The sequence below is a fragment of the Bactrocera dorsalis genome, chromosome 2 (assembly GCF_023373825.1).
Source record: "Bactrocera dorsalis isolate Fly_Bdor chromosome 2, ASM2337382v1, whole genome shotgun sequence".
Classification (NCBI taxonomy): Eukaryota; Metazoa; Arthropoda; class Insecta; order Diptera; family Tephritidae; genus Bactrocera; species Bactrocera dorsalis.
The window spans coordinates 96,546,770-96,567,963 of record NC_064304.1 but is presented as its reverse complement, the minus strand read 5'-3'; the positions used below and the strand labels follow the sequence as shown (position 1 = coordinate 96,567,963).

Here is a 21,194-nt window from a genome sequence, read left to right as displayed (position 1 = left end):
GGCATCAGAACGTCCGTGCTATAGAGGAGACGTAAAATGTCTTGTCACTCCCACGAAGTAATACCTTATCTGGTGGTTTCATGGGAAGGTCTTGAGTTGGAAGTAGGTTAGGTTAATCGTCTTAGAGTTCTGCATTCCGGCTTTGATGCTTCCCCCTACTATAAAAGGGAGCACGGCCACACCCACTTTTTTGGAATTTTTTTGCCCACAGCTGCCCCTTGCTGCTGCCATCCACTATGCCAAATTAGAGTTTTATATCTTAATTTGGTGCTTAGTTTTGGCACTTTACAGGTTTTTGGTTAATGGCGTTTTGTGGGCGTGGCAGTGGTCCGATTGCGCCTATCTACGAACTCGTAATTATTATTTTTTAATTAAGAATGCGCATATGAAGCTAAATTTTTTACTCAAGTTAGAACTTATCTGGACGGATGGACAAACAGTTACCCTGATTTGGACTCTTATCGTCATCCTGTACATATATATATAACTCTATATCTATCTCGCTTAGTTTTAAGTGATACATACAACCGTGAATCGAACCAAACTATTATATTCTATAGCAACATGTTGCAAGAGTATAAAAATAATAATTAAATAATGTTATTAAAAAATAACATAAAATAGTATAAATTTTCTTCGTTCACCGCGTACGAGTATATCAATAGGCGATGATGGTTTCAATTGCTTTAGCTATTGTTTTTGCTGTCTTTGAAAAGCTGTTGGTGTGCGTTTACTTCAGTAGAGAGCGCGCTTCCGCGATCAACAACAATCACCGTTGTCAAAACTTCCAAAGCGTTTGCTCTTATCGGCGCTCATATGCTCACAGTAAAATTTTGTATTGGTTATAGCAATCTCTCTTCGTTCATGCAGCGAGCGGACGCTCTCTTTGTTTATTATTCGTGGCAAGTTTATCGCCTCTTACGATTGGTGGCTTAATTTGTTGGTAGTCCAAAGACTTTGCAAAACACAAACATCAGTAATAAATCATTTTGTATTTATAATTCTATTATCATGCTGATAGTAACGGTAATACACCTATTACACAAAAAAATGTGTCTGATTAATTTTTTTTTACACTGAATGCTTTGGAAGAGCTCTACACACAATATTTACAACCTGATTACATTGACATTGAAAACGTAAAATTATATTTAAACAGGGTGTTACATAGATGATGTAAGCAATATTTTAATTTTTGAATTTTTCACCAGCAAAAGCATTTTTCATAGGCTAGTAATCACTCGGTGCCAAGTACGAACAATAAAATGCATGGATGAGAATCTCTCAACCACTCGCAACCAAGTTTCCGATGCTTCTGGACAGTCACTATCAATACGTGGCACCTAGCCTTGTTTTGATGGATTACAATTCCTAAACTACTGGCCAAAGTTAGGGGCTTTTGGGTGATTGCTTTCTTTAGACGGTACAATGATGTGCTGCGAATCTCAAAAACACATAGCAAAACTTGCCTGATCGTTAATTCTGACTTGATCACCGTTTGCACCGGCTCGCCGCGATTCCAAAGCGACCGGTTTTCTCTTGCTGTTGTCGCAGGTGACTAAGTTTTCCTAGCCGGTGGCCATATAACCGATCGATGTTTTGTCTATTTAGCAGTGTATCGCTGACAAAAATTTGATCCATTAAGTCTTTTTAGTGTATTAACTCATGTGGGACCCACACAGCTAGTCGGACTTGCCGATGTCCACTATTTTATGGATATTTCGACAATTAGGCTTGCGGTGGGTTGTGCGTCTTTAGCATCAAAATTATAGGGACGAAACTACCGAAACCTAAATTGCGGGCGATTGGCTGTTATTAAGACTTTAGACAAATTCTCATTTTCATGGTTGGGTTTTGGCCTTTATCGAAGAAAAACTGTAAAATAGGACAAGCAATTACAAAATCTCTCGATCTCGATCTGAAAATTTTTTTTGGGTACAAAATCAATTTTTTTTACTGTATCGTATATTTTTTCAGAAATGAGCGCAAAAATACCCGGTAAAATTCCATACTTATCATCAATTTGAAATTTTTTAAGCTCTTTCATTAGCTGACCACTGATGGATTTAACTTAATTTATTGGTGATTATTAATGCACTTAAATGCAGGGGATTTTTCTGTTCAAATAACAACAGCAATATACGTAGGTACATATTTGCGTCTTTACGATTTGGACAATGTGACAAAAAAGTACCTTCGCGAGGAGCTAAAGGTTATCTCCGAAATCGAGTTTAAGCAGTTTTTGGGCGATTGTAAGAACCGTTGTCGTTAGTGCATAATATGGAATGGGAACTATTTTGAAAGTAACAACGTTAATCTAGATGAGTGAATAAATATTTCCCTGGTCCCTGGTTAGTGAAATGGAAAAATGTTGTATGTACAGATGAATCTAAAATCGTGTTGTGTTGTACTATGGGATCTCGCCAATAGATAAAACGACCAGCCAACTCAGAGTATAATCTAAAATCCGCAATCAAAACAAATGAACATGGGGGATGCAGTATTTTGATTGGCTATGTTTTTATTTTATGGAGACAGACCGTCATACTTGCAAGGAAGGTAGAGATCGTTGAAATTACGGCTCAAGTGTGGTAAGTTCCACTCCACCCGTGGCACTTAAATCTATTCTACATTTAGATAGTACTAATAGACATCGCCGGTAGGTGTATGGCCGCAAAAGTTCCAATCACACTCAGAGAAACTGGATTTCTAATTGAACTCGTGTCTGAGCATTCGAAAATCCTTACACGCTTTGACTTTATACCCCTTTATACCATATGACCGCTAAAGTTACCATCCTACTCAGAGAATCTGAATTCATAAATGAACATTCGGAAATCCAGCGCACTTTGACTTTATACCGGATTTTGTGGATCATGGAGTCGCCAAATTGAACTCTAGCGGCCTTTTCTATGTAATTGCGAGCAATTTGTCTCCGTTGACCCTTGCAGGAGGGCGCGGTGAACTTCCTCACAGATGTGACAAAGCTGGGGGGAAGAACTATTTATCAACTTCAGGTGGAGACTTGACTAATGCAGTGGTTTTTAAGCCGATGTTGCTGCTATTAAGTTAGCTATAGATTTACTACTCCGGAATGCAGTCTCTTCCAGAAAATAAACTATCCACTTTATCCACTCTGATAGCAGGGCGGAGGTACTAGCCCGGAGCTCATTAACTCTGCGTTCAGAGCTGATTAAAGAATGCCTAACCACGTTATCAATGGCAGCGAGTCACTTTTTAAAAGTACTTGTATGGGTGCCAGGACACAGCAAAGTACAGTAAAGCTGACGATCTGGCAAGGGAAGGCATCCTAGACTCGCTAACAGTTGAGTGAGATTGGGTCGTTACTTCCTTCTTCTCGTGTGTTCTACTACCGAGAAGCTGAGCTTTGTAGGAGCTTGGTCAGCGCCGGCCTGCCATCACAAGATTCTTTTGGCCCTAGATCGCTTGTAAGAGATTCAGTGAACACTTAGCCCTTCCCAAAGTTAGCCTTTCGCTAGTTGTGATACTTCTAATAGATTATTGCTCTGTTGGCAATGGTTCTTGCTGTAAGTTTGAATATCTTACTGGACGCCAGGTGCAGAAGCTGTATGGAGGTAGACGAAGTGGAAACAGCTTAACACCTTCTTCTTGATTGTATCGCATTTGCGAGGTCAAGGCTTAAACACCTTCAGATACCTCAACGACCTGGTGAGAATAGAGATTGCAAACCTATGCAAACTTGTATTAGTCACAAGGCGCTTTGTTGATCAAATACAAGAGTTATCTTTTTTATAGCATAACAATGGACTGCATTTAGTAGTTCAATTCTGAACTTTACTGGGTTAAGGAAACTATGGATCCAACTGTGTATTTTTGAATTATGTTGAAAGTGCCTGTGAATAAATGTCACTATTTTGGTGCTTATCAATCAATATCTTCTGAATATTATTCAGCAATTCAGCGCAACATTTTACTCAGCTGAATTTTAAGTACAATTTTTATGACCGCAACTGTATGTATGTATGTATATATGTGGTAGCATAACACAAAAAAAAACATTCGTTGTTGCAAGCCATCGAGTACATAAATCGCTTTCATTAATTGCAGTTATGTGAGCGTAAACAATGCTTTGCTCTCCTCTTCTCTTCCGTAAAGCTTTGAATAAGAACATGCTTTTGTTGGTCGTTTTGCGCTGCAAGATAGAAATCACCAACACGGGGATGTACATATTCGCCAATAAAGAAGTCAATACCGTGCACTTTGGCCCGACTGCTACCGGAACGGCATATGGAAAGTCGCTAGTCCGAGTGATCCCCTGTCTCTGCTGGCTTCCTCAATGAAAGCCCTGAGTCGAAGGAAAAAACAAACCGGTGTGTGCGGGAATGTACCGCGTTGCTGAAAACAAATAACTTTGTTGATGTCGTTGGTCCATGAGCTTAGCTAAGTTATGTATTTTCACATGAGTTCCGAAGGCAGTTCGCACCTGGTGTATTTAATGCCACAAATTAATTCTAAATCAAAAGTGTTAGTGACGGGCATATTTTTATTTAAGTATACACTTGTTTACATTATGGCTGTCACAATGACTTGCCTGCTGGTATTAAAGCCAAATCACAACAAAACATAAATTAAATAAATTGCATTTCGCTTGTTTTTGTAATCTTTGTTTTTTCTTTTTACAAAATAACAAATCGTTTATGAAACGCAAAATAATAATTATTCAATCATTTCATTGTTATTATGATCCAAAAATATACACAAATTCACATATTAGCAGCTGAGTCGGCGATCTCTGAAATCATTTGATAAACGTTCTCTCTCTCTCAGCTCTTACAATGTTTTTGGTGCGAAATCTCTCAACCAGTGTTACAGCTTATCGCGTCAAGTTTCATTGATTATTTTTTGTCTGCCTCTAACCGCTTATCATTCACTTCGGCATTAACACACAGCCAGCGATAATACTAGCGCAACACCCCTATTTTTGTTTAACGTATCGAAGATTTGATTATATTTTTACATATTATCTTGCTAAAGGAGAACGTGGCCTCGAATGATGATATTGTAAAACGATTGTAATGTAATCGATTATCAGTAGAGCGATTTTTAGGGGTATATGACCTGACCAGTCGAAACAACTTTGTGGTCGGACTTATGAAGGAAAACCCCGAGCATTGTATTCGAGTCAAGAGACATATTTACAACAATTATGCCTAAAGGCTCGTTTAACCTCTGCTTCAAGACTTCGAGAGAAACTCTTTGGCACCATGAAAATCACTTGCAGCATTCGGACAATTCAAAGAAGACTAAACGACATGGATCTGAAATTTTGCAGACGCGGTAAAAAAGATCTTCTCGCTGGGAAAATGGGATCTAAACGGCGAGAGTGGGCTAAGGATCACGAAATGTGGATCTTTGACGAATGGGAATGTCGGAGCTTCGTTAGCTTTTGTTGAGAAAACTTGCTACAGTTACCATAGTAATGTATATACATATATTTCGTACCATAAGAAAGTATGTTCTTTCATGAACATATGTAAAGCCTACTGAATTTAAAAAAAAAAAGTTGATATCTTGAATTGAGTTTTTTTGAATGAAAATTGGGGATTTTGAATTAAGGTCAATATAAGGAGAACTAATAAATGTTAAAAAGTACTGTGTGTTTAGGACATATGCATGTAAATTTTCACCAAATTTAATGAAAGAATTTTTTTTTTAATCCAAAAACTGGGTTCTGTGAATTTTTCATATACAATTTGAGGTTATGTAAAAATAGTCTGTATACAAAAGTTATAGATTTTCTTATTACCTATGATATTGTCATATATTTTTTTTCTATTGAACGCGTAGTTTCGCCGGAAATCGATATAAATCATTCCTAGCACTGTTGCTGGCTGTACATAAATATATACATATATGTATATGTTGGAGTGTAAGCTGCGAACAATTCTTCGTGATTTTATATCACCTAAACTCCAAAAATCAATGTCATCATGATTTGTTCCTTTCTTTTTGTTTATTCTCTTTTCGTTCTGTATTTTATTTCTCTTTAACCTCATACAACAACTTTTGTTATTCGCAAAAAAATCATATCGCTGCAAATTGAATTTGCCAACTGCCTAATCTGCACATTAATTGATAACTTATACGATGACTGTTGTATTAAGTGTCGAACAAACAAACGCGAAGAGGAAAAAACATAATGAAAACTAGAGGGCCTAGCTGTGTACTCGTACATATGTATATATTTTTACCTATGGGTATGTTTTTTATTGTTATAACAGTGGAAACATATAAGCTTATTATCGCTTTGTAGAGAAAGACACTTGTTCAAAACAGGTTCGGTTCTAGTGCAACGGGCACCAGTTCTAGTTTGCATTCACTATACTTTACTAAATGACATTGCAAACTTTGCAAAGTTTTAAAATTCACAATCTGTTTTTTCTCTATAATTTGCTATCAGAGCAGTCGATGGGTTAGAGGGTTGCCTTATATGTAAAAAGTAGTAAGAATTTTTAGTTTAAAAGCGAGGAAGCCCATTCGTCGAAATGTCGTTTTTCTAGGTCGGCATGACTGTCAGAGACATCTGTACCAAATGTCACATCCAAATAATCATTAGTATCTGATATACGCGTCGTTTTGTGAGACTCTAAAAGTGAATTCTTTGATTTTTACTATGTCTGAATTTATTGAACAAAGAAGTGCGCTAATGCACCATCTCATATTGCATTGGTTATTCGTGATAATTTCGCCAAATTTGCAACTAATATTGTGCTGCAACGAACGCATTCGCTTGATTTACCTTCGTGAAACTTCTGGCTATTCAGCAAATTCACATGACCACTCCTAGTACACCTTTTTGACTCAATTATGGATATAAAAGCTGAATCGAAGAAGGCTCTGATGGCCATCACAACGGAGGATTTTTCCAAGTGCTATGATGATTGGAAAATTCATTGGCATAAGTGTATTGCAGCGGCAGGGGATTACTTTGAAGTAGATGAAATGGACAAAATTCACCTTTCAATTTGATCACAGTAGTATATTAAATTGTTTTTATCAATTGCACACTATATGTGTATATTATGCTATATATATTTTTATGTTTAATATTTACCCAACGCTTTCGTCTAATCGCGCCGATTGTTTTCTTCCACTATGGGCTGGGAATCCCCTTCGTTATTATATTGTACATACATACTAACTACATTAACTGAGTTTTGTTAATGGACACAATCAAGTACTTTAGTATATGCACATACATACTTACGGAGTATGTGTTATACATATATAAATATTTGCAACCGAAGAATGGTATATACTCGTATAATAAGAAAATATGTAAATATTTGGTGATAATTAAATTTATTGCTCTTTTGTTGCTTGAAAGCAAACCGAATCAAGTGCATGTATGGAAAACTTTTGTATTTGACAAGATATCGTCACGAAATTTTGGCATGAAATATTGCATAAGACAACTGTGCATTCTCCGAAGAAATTGTTCAGGCCGGTTTACTATAACATATAGCTGTCATACAAATTGTTTGCTCTAAATCCTGTTCTTGTATGGAAAACTTTTGCATTTGACGTGATATCTCCACGAAATTTAACATGCCGTATTATCCAAGGCAACTGCGCAATGTGCGAATAAATTGTTCAGATTGGATTACTATAGCATATAGCTGTCATACAAACTGTTTGCTCAAAATCCTTTTCTTGTATGAAAAACTTTTGTACTTGACGAGATATCTGTACGAAATTTAGCACGGATTATTACCCAAGGCAACTGTGCATTTTCCGAAGAAATTGTGCAGATCAGATTACTATAGCATATATCTGCCATACAAACTAATCGGTCAAAATACAGTCGTTGTATGAAAAACTTTTGCATTTGACGAGATATCTCCACGAAATTTAACATGCCGTATTGTCCAAGGCAGCATTGCAATCTCTGATGAAATTGTTGAGATCGGACTACTATAACATATAGCTGTCATACAAGCTGATCGGTCAAAATCCTGTTCTTGTATGAAAAACTTTTGCATTTGACGAGATATATCCACGAAATTTAACATGCCGTATTGTCCAAGGCAACATTGCAAACTCTGAAGAAATTGTGCAGATCAGATTACTATAGCATATAGCTGCCATACAAACTAATCGGTTAAAATCAAGGAAGGAATATTTTTTTTTTTGGTATTCTAGCTTCGATGCAACCGAATTTAAGGTTTTTCTTGTTATTGTTGTTTTATTTTGAGAATTTTTGACGATTTGACAGTCCTAGGATGGATAAAGCTCCGAGTCGATTTCAATGACTTACTCGGCTTATGACTCAGCTGGGCTGGGAACGGCAATTATACCTAGATGTCTATGCCGAAAGCCTGGTTTTGTAATTTTTGAACCAACCTGTGAACCGACATATGTTATAAGAAATTAAAATTCGAAGCAGTTTTTTTGTACTGACTTTCAATAAAAATAGAAATCTCACTAGAATTACGTGCTGTTAATCAAACTAAATAAGTTGGTTGTATAAACTTAAATATGTATTATTATGAGTATTTATGTACATTGCTGGTATTCATGAAATACAAATTAAAAGTTAAAATATTAATGAGCTAAAATTTTCATTCGCCACATGTGGGAACTGATGTCAGTCAGTTGTGCTCCTGCCAGTGGGGCCATTCTTTAATCAACGCATACAACGCATCGCCGGGACACTCGGTGTTGCGTACCTGCCGGTGACCGTATAAAATGTAATCGTCACGCAAATGACCGCCCTCCAATGAGTATTTAATAAAGTCCTGTGCCACTTGCAACATGGGCACTGGTGGCAGCTCATCTGCAAAGGGGGGAAAACAACAACACTGTATGATGCACCTTGGCATTGTCGTTCACAGTCAATGCGACAGAGAGCTTACCCATAAAATTACCAATCAAGAGTAGACCAATACTGCGGCTGTTGTAGTTGGGAGCATGTGCACCGACCACCTCATAGCCGCGCCCCTCATACACATTGCCATCACCGCCAACTGCGAAACTGTAGCCAATGTCCGGCCAACCATGCGTGTCCATATGGTAGTTCTGCATTGAGCGCATCGCCGCTTTGCAAGCATCCTCAGTCCGGCAAACGCCCGGCTGATAGGAATGATGTAGGATAACATATGGCGCAGGGCCGGTGAAATTGGTGCTCGATGTGGGCGGACGTGCACGCCATTCGGCGCGCGTGATTAAGCGCCAGTTACGCGTATCTCCTAATATTTGGTCGCCTGTTGCCTCTGTGTCGTTGTGGTTAGATATTGCAGCAGCTTCGCTCATTTCTATGTCTACATGTGTGTAGGGCGTGGGTGTGGGGTGTAGGGAGTGGGTGCGGTAGGAATGAAAAGGCAAACATTTGTGGTCAGTGGTTATGGTGGTTATGGTGGTTATGAAGTGAAAATAAACAGGCATGTACACGCTTTCAAAACACAGCTTTCAACGCCGGACGAGCACCGACACCTCAACGCGCCCTTGCATACATATGCCATTCATACACACACACACATACACTCAAACACTAACACAGTGATTTGCTATGTGAAATTTCGCAATTTCCATAGTTTGCAAATGCAAATTTCACTCGCAATTAACTCACAAGTAAACACGTTCATGGTGCCGAACAACAGCAAGTTAGCCAACAATATCAGCTTCAGGGCTGCGCTTGTGTATCCGACCGTTCCGGCGGCATTTATCATTTTCAACAAATACAAAGTAACTAAATTTTGGTCGGTGTCTATGGTCGGTTTTGTTGTGCTGTGCCACTTGTGCCTGCGCCGTGATTTGTGGTCGATATTTCCTCCACTATTCCACTATTTTTGCCAACAATATTTCGTTCCGAGGTATGAATGTTATTGTAATATTTGCTGTAGCAAAATGTGGATTTTATGCCGTTGTACCGCCACTTGGGCGCGTCTCCGCTTTTAATTGATAACTGAACATTGCGTTTCGATCGCCAGTTATTAGCTTTAATTCGCGCGAACAGCCGTTGTATGCCGGTCTCTCATACTGCGGCAGTGCTGTAATCAACATTGTTGTTGTTATGCTATTGCATTCATAGCATTTCTCATTTAGCGTATTGTTGTTGGTGCTTTACTCGCAAACTTAATGAATTAATTATTGCGAAGTTTTTAATCTTAATCACAGTCACGCTCTCTCAACTTTGACTTAAGTAAGCTACACATTGCTCACAGCTCATTTTCGGTTGTCGACGGGGTCGCAGCATTGAATGCATGAGTTTATACGGATATTAGCAGCGATACTTACTTGTTACTGAGATTTAAATGAAGTATTTAATTTTTTTTTATCGGGAAGAACGGATATTGAAAATACAACTTAATGTAATTGCTTAATTTTACTTCTTAGACGCAACTTTGTTAGTGTAGAATTTTACGTAAATAACGGCAATATCTTCTCTTGTCCGGCATCATGCTGCAGCAGTGTAATAAATGTGTTCGGATTAGTTGAACAACTTCATTTTGAACTTCGTACCGCACATCGTTACATACCATCTCTAGCCCTTCCCTCATAAAAAGCTCATACTGATAACAGTTGTGCGGTCAACTGCAAAATTTTCGTAAATTAACTGAAATGTAAATCCGAAAAAAGGCACCCATATCCAAATTCGTTCAACGAATTCCCAATGGGAACGAGCTGGGGTTTTTTCCTGCTTTTGTACATTTGGGCGCCAGATCTATGAGCTTCACGCGAGCTGAACAAGAGTTAGGTAACAACCAAAACAGGCGGGGTTGCGAAAGCCCCTGGCTCAGAGTGGAACACAAAACGTCCATTGTACTGCTTCCCTTATCCAGACTCGCAAGGCCGCAATAATAGGCGTCCCAACTGGGCACTGTCTCCTTGGCACTCATGCGGTGAGGCTAATGATTTGGGAGGACGCGTATAGTCAAATTAGCAATGAAGAATATGAGTTTGAAACAATTAGACACTTTCTCCGTCACTGTAAAACTTTCGGCAGACTATGGTAGAATCATCTTAGTTGTCATATTTTTAACGAACCCGACGAATTTTCTGGGACAGATATTAGTCGCCTCATTAAATTTGTAACAGGCTCTAAGCGTTATGTCAATAAGCGACGGCCCGTTTGAAGGAAGACCCCAGACATTGTATTCGAGCCAAGAAACATTTTTAAAACAATTACGCCTAAAGGATCGTCTTATTATACCTTTACTTCAAAACTTAGAGAGAAACTCTTTGGCAACATGAAAATCACTTGCAGCATTCGGACAATTCAAAGAAGACTAAACGACATGGGTTCGAAATCTTGCAGACTCGCAAAAAAGGTTCTTCTCACTGAGAAAATGTGGTCTAAACAACGAGAGTGAGCTAAGGATCACGAAATGTGCACCTTTGACGAATGGCAATGTAGGAGCTTTGTTTGCATTCGTTTTTTCGATGATCTAAAAGATTAGAGCCATACCAAGGAGTTTTGAGTCTTAGTGGCATTATTCTTGGTGTCACGAATAATCAGCCCATTAACCTAACCTAACTGAAGTACTAATTTCCTGAGCTCAAAATTAATATTTGATCGAACGTACGCTACTCTAACAGTATAATATCATTAAATTTAATTTTTGCATTAAAAATATTGCAATTTATTTGTACTTTTTTACTTTTATTTTTAATACTGCAAGGGTCGCTACTTTAATCCTCCGGCAATTACTCTGCTCACTGGGTTCGCTCGCACCCACACTCTATAAGTAAGCTATGTCTTCCACATCCTCTTGCCAATGCGGCCACTTCTGTATCGCGGCATACAGTGCATCGCCTGGACAGATGGTGCCATTGCGCACTTGCCGATGTCCATATAAAATGTAATCCTCACGCAAAAAGCCGCAATCCACAGAGAACTGTATAAAATCCAGCGCCACTTCCAACATGCTGGACGGTGGCAGCGCTTCTGTAAAATTCATAAAAAATTGCCTGTGAGTAAGCTGTAAATGGATCAGTAACTCAAAATTACAAGTAGCGTCGTCATTGTATTGCCGTCAACGATACTTACCGGTAAAATCGCCTATTAGCAGTAGTCCAATGCTGCGATTGTTGTAGTGCGGCGCATGAGCTGCGACTACATTGGCACCGCGGCCCTCGTATACATTGCCATCACCGCAAATTGCAAAGCTGTAGCCAATATCGGACCAATGCCGTTCATCCATGTGAAAGTCTTGTATCTGCTGCATGGCCAGTTGGCAATCCGATTCTGACAGAGCCATACCGGGCTTATAGGAGTGGTGTATGATGATGAAAGGCGCGGCACCGGCAAAAGTTGCTCGATCCTTTGGCGGACGCGCGCACCAACCGCTGCGTTCTATCAACTTCCATTGACTGTCGCCGATCTCTGCGGGAGCTGAAAAATCAAGAATTTGTGTGTTGGTATGTTTGTATGTAGTAGTTGGGTGGCAGCATATGCAATGAGTCGGTTTATGTGCGGCTCAGAAGGCATGCACCTTTGCAGCCACACTCAGCGTTCCCAACATACTCACCGGCGTAGGTGGTAATATCTCGGTTCAGAAGGCAAATTGACGAAAGGGCCACAAGTACACTCACTACAGCTTCCATTGTTTTCCTGCTACGCTTAAATATATTTGTATGTACGCTTTTTTTATTTTATATATTTAAATATATTTGGGCCAGTTTTAAGCGCTTGGCTATAAGCGAATTGAGTATAGTCGAAGCGGCTCCAAGTGATGACCGTGTGGTCGGGTGCTCAAATGTGTTGAGTGCGAAAATTGCGTCAGCTTTTATACGTCAATCTAAGCCATTATTATTGTTATTAGTGCATGCTTATAATTTGTTGCTGTAAAACAAATAAAACATATTTTAGGCGAGATTTTTAACCGCTTAGGCATGACTATGCGCGCACGAAACCAGACGCTGTGACATAGAAGATAAATTAGCCTATTGACCAAAAACAGATTTGGTGCTAATTTTATGCTTGCTAAACAGTTTTGAAAAGTAAAGAGTAGAATCGGAAATATGTGACGTTGGACGCGAGCATTTTCTATGTTGTCGCTGTTTGCGTTGGAGCGCGGTTTTCAACCATAAATCGGCCGTTACTGCTTCAATTTTACGTTCGATATTCATACGAAGTTTATCAATCGTCGCTGGCTTGTTGGCATAGACCATATACGTGACGTAGCCCTACGGGAAATAGTCTAACGGCGTCAAATTGCACGACCTTGGCGGCTAATTGACTGAGCCATTCGTGAGAAAACACTTTCACCAAACTTGGTTTTCAATAAATCGATTCTGAGATTCACTGTGTGGCTTGTGGCGCCGTCTTGCTGGAACCGCATATTGTCCAAGTCCATATCATTAAATTCGGGACAAAAATATTCGGTTATTATTGAGCGGTAGCGACTCCCATTATCAGTAACGTGCCGATCTTGATCAGCACGGAAGAAGTACGGCCCAATAAGGCCGCCGGCCCATAAACCGCAAAAAACCGTATTTGTTTCGGGATGCAATGTTGACTCTTGGAGTACGTGTGGAATGCTGCCTCACCAAAAACCAATATTTTGCTTATTTACGAAGCCATTCAACCGGATATAAGCCTCATCGTTGAAGATCATTTCGATTAAATCAAAAACGGCTTCGGTTCCTGCGTCAATCTTGTAGGCAAGATCTTTTCTCAAATTTCACCACAACAATGTCACAGAGATGCCCAACGCTTGAGAAGGACGTGTGGGAGAGTCACTTGGGTTGTCCTAAATTGATGCGCTGGCGTCTGCAATATTCTCGACACCTCGAGCACTTCTTTATCTCACTGGCACGAGAACATTTTGTACTGTGTCTATGGACTCAAAATTTTCCGCTAGTTCAATTGCTGATCTGACAGGACCATTATGACGACCATAAATTTGATGTAGCACTCTTAAAGTCGAGACTATTGACTCCGAATTTCGGTAGTAAATGTTTATAATTTCGATTTGTTGTTGAATTGCATATCTTTTGATAATGAAATGGCGAACATTACTGAAGAGAAATGTCAAAAGAGCGAGAAAAAATTTGGCGGTGGTTGCTGCTCCCATCGTTCACCTTTTGTACCGTCCCTATTGAAAACCCCGTTACATATTTGCAATTGCTCAGAGCTCTGCACATAACTTTATGCCTTTAGATATGTACTTGTTTTAGTTGGCTATACATATGCATATTAAATAAAGCCAACAGCAAAGCATTATAAAATAGACACCAGTACAACAAGTGTTGAGCATGAGCTGCCAGAAAATCCCCCAGCTGAGCTGGTTGAGCACAATTTTCGCCGATGTTAAAGTTGTGTAGCTGCATGTTGTCTAAACATGCCAATGGCCTATTAGCGAGCTTCAGCGAAATGCTGTTAACGCCAAATACAAATGCCAAAGATAGTCAATCTAGCACCCACACATTGTCTAAGAACGTCTTCAGTGTGTAGTGCGAGTTGCCGGGGTAAGACTAAGTGAGACCATACAGACAGGCACGCGTGTATAGCTCGCCAGCTAGTTAATAGGTAAGTGCTCTGACACTGTACGGGGATTACCCGAAACGCAAAGCACAATTGCAAATTGCTTTGCTGCGGAGAGCCGGTAGCACGTTGTCATTAGTTGCTTTGAATGTTAGCATGTTTTCTCCCAACGGTTGACCAAATTTAGTTTCTTCAATCGAGTGCATTTCAACTTCTATTTGTGAGTTTTCGCTTGCTAATGACGCGGAAATGCAACGCTGTGCGAATTACTGTTTATTAATGAAAAGCTCAAGTTAATGATGTGGAAATAATTAAATGCAATTCCGCACTAATTCGCATAATTAACTCAAAATGCTGAATAACTTCTATGCAAATAAGTAAATGCCACAAAGGTATTACTTGGAAAATTATTGAGAAGCTGTTATTTTCTTTGCTTTTCAATTTACACAGGATGAAAATACCTGTAATTTTCTTATTCATAAAGTGTCTTAAAAACATGAAATCGGTTATATGGCCATTGCCGAAAACCGAAAACTGAGAGTTCCTAAAGCCTTATTGGGTGATTTTTAAAGTCAGATCATTTGATAACGAACATTTAATTTATTCAAAATGTTTTTTTTTATGTATTAATTTTAAAGCCAGCTTAGATCTAATGTAGTGTAGTCTTGATTCGATTTAAAGTATGTCTTGTACCAGAGCTATGTTCGTACAAGTACTCGTATAGTCTGTCAAGTAAGAGCGTGGTCGTGTTAATTTATAAAGAAAATATTTTATGAAACTTCCATATTTATATATACATTGTACACACTACAAAAAATGATGCGACTTGGTCAATAATATGTTCAGTCACCACCGGCGTCGATAATTGCCTGGCAACTCCGAGGCATGCTTTTTACTAATTTGACGGCGTATGCTAGTGGCAAGGATCTCCAGATCCGATGAATTTCGTAAGACAACTGCTTCAAAGTGTGTGTGCGTTTTCCACGAAGCTGCTGTTTAATATATGCCCATACATTGTCAATAGGGTTTGCATCGGGCGACTGCGGCGGCCAATCCAATGTAACGATGCCAGATTGAGTTTTCCACGGTGTTTAGAATCGTTGTCCTCCTGTAGAATCCAATCTTCATTTTTTCTGATGAACCATCGTTTGGCAGATAGTAGCAAAGCTTTGTTGTAAATTTTTGTCATTTTCTCGGCATTTAGGTTGTCAGTAAAGAGGTACAAAGTGCCAAATCCCTGCTTTGAGAAGCAGCTCCAAAGATGCACCTCTATTCCATGTTTTACGATCCGCTGAACAAACCTATTAGTGGAAGTTGACCAGGCTCGCGTGAGAACAGAACGTGCCCATATAGAACAATCATCAGTAAAAATGACATTTTCAAAATCTCTACCAATATTCTCATGCGCCCAAGCGAGTCGCTTTGTCACAAGTTTTTCAGTCAACGGAGGCTTCTTCATTGTGTTGCGCCATTTCAGATCATGAGTATGAAAAAGGACTCGGATAGTTTCGTAGGATATATCTAAACCTTTTGCCATTAATTTTGCTTGTCCTTGCCGCAGTGTTAAATCAGGATTCCGCGAAAACAGATTCACTATCCTTTTTTCATCTTTTTTGTTCACTTTTCCTATCGAACCACGTTCTGGTAAATCATCGACCCTTTTAGCCACTTTATATCGCTGTATCCACTTTTGTACAAATGCCTTCGACTTTCTCATATATTTAGCAGCCGCTGATTGCGACATTTTGGGACTTTTCGGGTGGATGCAAAGGAACACAGCTTCGTAGCGCGACGCATACTCAGCACTCATAGCGTTTAACGAGATTCTCTTTCAAAAGATCAACGACAACTAAAACTTTGTTGACGATGCATCAAGGACAAATCTTCCCTCTATCGGCTCGCGAAGGAATTAGAGCGAAATCTTCCATTAACTGTCGGTAAAGTCGACCACGATCTTACTTGACATATTGAAAATAGGCCGATCCAAGCATATACAGTCTGCTTAGATCGGCAGACTGTATATGCTTGGATCGGCCTATTTTTAATATGTTTTCTTTAAAATGAAAATATTTGTTCCAACTTTTTTTTTTTATTCCAAAGATACATTATTTATAAAGATTTCCGCAATTTTCAAAGGAAAGTATACAAAACTCGGCCATGACGACGTCATGTATGTAGTCCCTCGGAAAAAAGATACAAAAGTACGTGGGTAACTTTGTTTTATCCTTTTAAGAAGGAGGCGCTTCTTCGAGTTTCAATGCAGATAATAATTTAAAAACGTTTTATCCGTGGACTAAGCTGTTTGATTAGGTAATTGGCTTGTGGTGAGCTGCATCACTTCTCCGAAAGATACTATTACCTTTCAACGGACTATTTAGTTAAAGTTTTTTTAATTTTCCACTATTAGAAAATGAACCAAATAGAGGATTATAATAGATAATATTTAATTCAAATTTATTAATTTTATTTGAACATTATTCAATAAATATTTTGAAACAAAACCCACATTCACGCGCATTTAAGTGGCTAATCGTGTGTGCATAATTTGTGAAGAAAGTCACAGAGTTCTCGGAATTCTGTTGTTTGCTGCCCGCGATGTAGATACTGAAAAGAAAAATCCCCCTTGAAAAAAATAATAAATAATTAGCTCAGCCATGTGTGCCAGCACATAAATGAGAAAAAATGTCGTTTTAAACTACACAGTTATTATTAGCAACGGCGCATAAAATACAAATAATGCAAAATTTTCTTTTTGTTGACAGCTAAGAAATTTTTCACAAATAGAAGCTTCCGCAGATCCGTTACTATTTCATTTTGTTTCACATTTTATTTACAGCTAGTCTGCTATGAATACCTTTCGTCTGATATGATTTAAAGGCTGAAATTAAAACCCTTTATTAAATTATGCTTTCCAGCTTTTCTTTGCTTTCAATATGCTAATCCCTTAAAGCTTTTTGGAAGTTCATAATCTTGATAATAAACAATGTAGCCAAACTCAAACAAAATGAAACGCACTGTGTAGCTGCAAGTTGAGATGATAATATAATATAAGGTGGGCCATATAAAATTTTAAATTTCGAAGATAGGGCGTAAAAGATTGAGTGTAGCGTTTGCTATATGGCACGTAGCGCCGTCCTGCTGGAACCAAATGTTGTCCAAGTCTTCCTCTTTAATTTGCTTGAAGAAAAATTCGGTTAAAATTGCGCGATATTGCTCACCATTGATGGTTACGGCGGTTCCTTTTTCATTTTCGAAGAAAAATGGGCCGATGATTCCACCAGACCAAAATCCGCACCATACAGTGATTCGTGCTGGGTGCATTGGCTTCTCGACGATTACGTGCGGGTTTTCTGTGCCCCAAATGCGACAATTCTGCTTGTTAACGTAACCATCAAGGTGGCAATGAGCATCGTCCGAAAAGATTATTTTTCATTAAAATTGACCATCTTCGGTCAAACGATCTTCTGCCCAATCTGCGAACTGTAGAATAATGAATAGCGACCCATTTCGTAAATTTTAGACTTTTTACTGAATATCTGTCACTTTCCGAATGGTATTTGACGTTTCCAATGTCGAAATATAGATAATTCAAATTTAAAACGTTAGATGGCCCACCCTTTATTGAAAGCCACTCGCATGGCCTCAAAATCCTTTTATCTGTTTATATCAGTTTATATCAGTTAATCAGTTTCTTTCGGCCTTCATTCTTATAATACTGCAAGTTAACCTCATTTTATATGCCCAAGCAACAAAAACATTTGTTGTTTCGTGTTTTTCGTTTATCCCTTATCATTCGCTGTTCGCTATTTACCGTTTTGTACTTTGTTCTGTAGTCGCTTTTCTCTTTTAATTACAGCCGCCAGGGCTAACGTTTTATTCATTCGTTTATGGCGAGCTCCTTTTGTGGTCTCCTTCAAGTTGTTGGCCACCAGCTGTGCGTTGACTGTGACACAAAGCCGGCTAAGGGAACAAAAGGCGTACAAAATAGCGCCACAACCGAATTAAGTTGGTGCAAAAAAAGAAGTTTTTCGGCCCACAAAACACAAACTTTTCACGATGACATATTCGCCGCCTGTTCAACGTCAAGCGTGACCTTCTGTCAATATCCTGTTAACACATTTTGGAACCGAGCTCGGAGTGGGCGTAAGTTCCCCCTATACTGTGATAGATGTTCGAGTTATAGTAAAGTGATGTTGTTGTTGCGCTTATGGCGTGATACAGTGCAATTCCTGAAACGAAGCAATAGACACGCAATTAATATTTTCATGTGGCATTGAGCAGTGAAGACGCACACAACGTGACGAGCGTTGCTTTCTCTTTTACTAGCCGAAGTCGTATAATTTGTCGCCTTTCAGTTATTGAAACAGCCAGCTTAATTTGGTCTGCGAGTTTTCTCGGCGTCAAATGGCATTAAAAGGCATTAAAAGACGCACATACACACAAATATATCAATAATTATGGAGCGAAATATTCAATGTATTTCATTTGCGCCCCAATATGCAGCGTTAACTCGTTGTCCGCGCCGCCTCAAGTTGTCATCGAGCTAACCAGGCCAGTTTGTCAAAGGCTCGCAGGCTGATTTGCTTCCTACGGCTGGGCGGGCGGCGAACGTGTCAACCATCAACACTGATGGCGGCGACTTGGGTTAGTTACCAAAACTTTTTCGCTCACTTAATATATATAATATATATTTCTATATATATGTATATACAAGTATATATCTTTCATTCTTTTCTTTTTTCCATTTTGCTTTATAACTTTTAGTTCGTGTGTCCTTTAATCGGCTCATTTATATATTACGGTCAGACAGTGGAGAAGTATTAACTACTTGTAAGTAGTTGTGTGTGTAATTCTTATAGAATATAGTATGCGTGAAAGTTTTCAGTTATGGCCTGTAAAGTTGACACTTGACCTTCAACTTTGCCTTACTTTTGGACCACCTCCAGCCATTTGGATTCAATCATACGTTTCGTTTAAAAGTTTCATAATGCCGCTTGAAATGACAAAAGTTTTGTACTACCACTCTGCGCTAAATGAAACACCATTTAGGGCGTCCATATTTTATGACATTGACGCGTTTAAAGTGTAAAGTAATTGAAATTGTTCTCAGTCATCAAAAGACTTCTAAAATGCAATGAGCACAGTTCTGCTCGTCTCATGGCGTCTTAAGTCTACACACTTAATAAATGTTTGCGTTGAAAAATCGGTAATCGACATGATAATTAGAAAGTCATAGGCGAAGTTCGAAGTGGCGTGTCTTATCCCATTCTTCATAATATTTAATGAACACCTTCTTTTAAACTCGTATCTATTCGTCCAATGTCGAAAAGCCTTCACTAAGAAAGTGTCAATCAATTCACACAATTTCCTCACTGCACAGTTTTTAATAGAGAAATTCTGGAAATTCTGTACTCTTTACTAGCTTTTCAATTTTCGTCCGCGTCTTTGAATTTCCCTTGTTTGAGAGTTTTTCATTTTACTTTGCAAGTTTCATTTCTTTGTTTGTTTTATTGTTGTTTAAGGCGTGCTATTCAACGAATATGCGGAATTATTTGGAAACTCAAATGAATGTCAAAAAGAAATTGCAATCAAATCGTAAGCGCTCGCCCTCCAAACTAGAAGGACCCTTTTGCTGCACACAGAGCAAAATATATGCACACATATACATATGCGACAATGTCTAAGTCTGCGTACATTACACATACTTCTAAAAGTACGTAAATTGCTTTGCCTGTGCGTGTTTCTACACCATTGAACTTGCCACGCGCCACAGCTATTTTAAGGAGATGAGAATGTTTTGACTTTTTGTTGAATTTTAAAGAAGCCTGATTTGTAAAAGCGCCATTTTTCATCATTTGACTTGAAAACTTTTCGGATTAGTTTGATTTTCTTGAAAAAAGCTTTATAGTATAATTATATTAATATGAGGCTAATAGCTACAACAGAGGTATGTATGTATTTATTTCGAGGTTTCCTGCTTTTTGAAAGAAAAGACACAGAAACTTTAAATTTATAGGTGAATGCTTATTTTCATTCGAAAGAACATTCTTTGGCATTTATTTTTTGAAGATTATCCCTTTCAAATGTTGACCGCGTCTATGTCTCAGATGGCCCATCCATTGAGTCCAATTTTCGATGACTCATTCGTGCATTTTGACTGGTAATTGGCGAATGACGTGATGTTTTGCTCCAAGGCCTGAATCGAAGCAAGATTGTTCGCATAGACTTTGGACTTTACATATCTCCACTGCAATAAGTTTAACAGTATGATATCCCACGATCTTGGTGGCCAATCAAATCAACCAAAACGTGAAATTATCTGCTCTTCTCTAAATAAACCCATTGATTAATGCGATGTGTGGAAGTGACGTACTCTTTTTGAAAATAAATGTCGCCGAGATCACAAGCTCGAATTTCAGGCAGCAAAACGGTCGCCATTGTCGGTTACGTTCTCACCGGCATTATATTTGAAGTATGACCGATGATTCCACCGACCGACAAATCACACCAAAGTGTTGTTTTTTCTGAATCAAATGTCAGCTCTTGATTTTCTTTAGGTACCTTTTCGTCCCAAATGCGGTAATTTTGCTTCTTTATATACCCATTAACCCAAAAATAGGCCTCACGGCTGAACCAAATTTGGCTCGAAAACGTCGGATATTCTTGGAACTTTTCAAGAGCCCACAGAGCGAAGCGAAGGTCGTCAGTTCTTGCACAAGCTATA

General features: G+C 38.8%; 3 protein-coding genes across 6 annotated transcripts in view; 1 reads left to right on the top strand and 2 right to left on the bottom strand.

The window, feature by feature from the left end:
* LOC105231666 (trichoplein keratin filament-binding protein) overlaps positions 1 to 21,194 on the top strand; it is a 122,559-nt gene that overhangs the window by 80,875 nt on the left and 20,490 nt on the right. The window lies entirely within an intron of this gene.
* LOC105231663 (peptidoglycan-recognition protein SB1) lies at positions 8,501 to 9,951 on the bottom strand. Of its 3 annotated transcripts, XM_011213081.4 has the most exons (3): positions 9,611 to 9,951; positions 8,898 to 9,302; positions 8,501 to 8,818 (listed from the first exon to the last, which is right to left on the bottom strand). In XM_011213081.4, exons 1-3 carry the CDS (start codon positions 9,708 to 9,710, stop codon positions 8,634 to 8,636), a joined length of 690 nt encoding a protein of 229 aa, XP_011211383.2. In that variant the 5' UTR covers positions 9,711 to 9,951; the 3' UTR covers positions 8,501 to 8,633. The 3 variants fall into 3 exon arrangements, with proteins under 3 accessions (XP_011211383.2, XP_049304544.1, XP_049304545.1); XM_049448587.1 differs by lacking the exon at positions 9,611 to 9,951 and having other exon boundaries at positions 8,898 to 9,604; XM_049448588.1 differs by lacking the exon at positions 9,611 to 9,951 and having other exon boundaries at positions 8,637 to 8,843; positions 8,898 to 9,604.
* On the bottom strand, positions 11,624 to 12,806 carry LOC105231696 (peptidoglycan-recognition protein LB-like). Its single transcript, XM_011213117.4, has 3 exons — positions 12,513 to 12,806; positions 12,032 to 12,376; positions 11,624 to 11,929 (listed from the first exon to the last, which is right to left on the bottom strand). The coding sequence occupies exons 1-3, from the start codon at positions 12,586 to 12,588 to the stop codon at positions 11,724 to 11,726; spliced, it is 627 nt and encodes a 208-aa protein (XP_011211419.2). The 5' UTR covers positions 12,589 to 12,806; the 3' UTR covers positions 11,624 to 11,723.

Excerpts from the sequence above, each read along its gene's own strand:
- LOC105231663 (XM_049448587.1), bottom strand. The coding sequence starts at position 9,426 with ATGCCTGTTTATTTTCACTTCATAACCACCATAACCACCATAACCACT. Across the intron at positions 8,819-8,897 it reads CTTGATTGGTAATTTTATGG|ATGAGCTGCCACCAGTGCCC; the intron begins GTAAGCTCTCTG and ends CCCCCTTTGCAG.
- LOC105231696 (XM_011213117.4), bottom strand. The coding sequence starts at position 12,588 with ATGGAAGCTGTAGTGAGTGTACTTGTGGCCCTTTCGTCAATTTGCCTT. Across the intron at positions 12,377-12,512 it reads AGATATTACCACCTACGCCG|CTCCCGCAGAGATCGGCGAC; the intron begins GTGAGTATGTTG and ends TTGATTTTTCAG. Across the intron at positions 11,930-12,031 it reads GCTAATAGGCGATTTTACCG|AAGCGCTGCCACCGTCCAGC; the intron begins GTAAGTATCGTT and ends TGAATTTTACAG.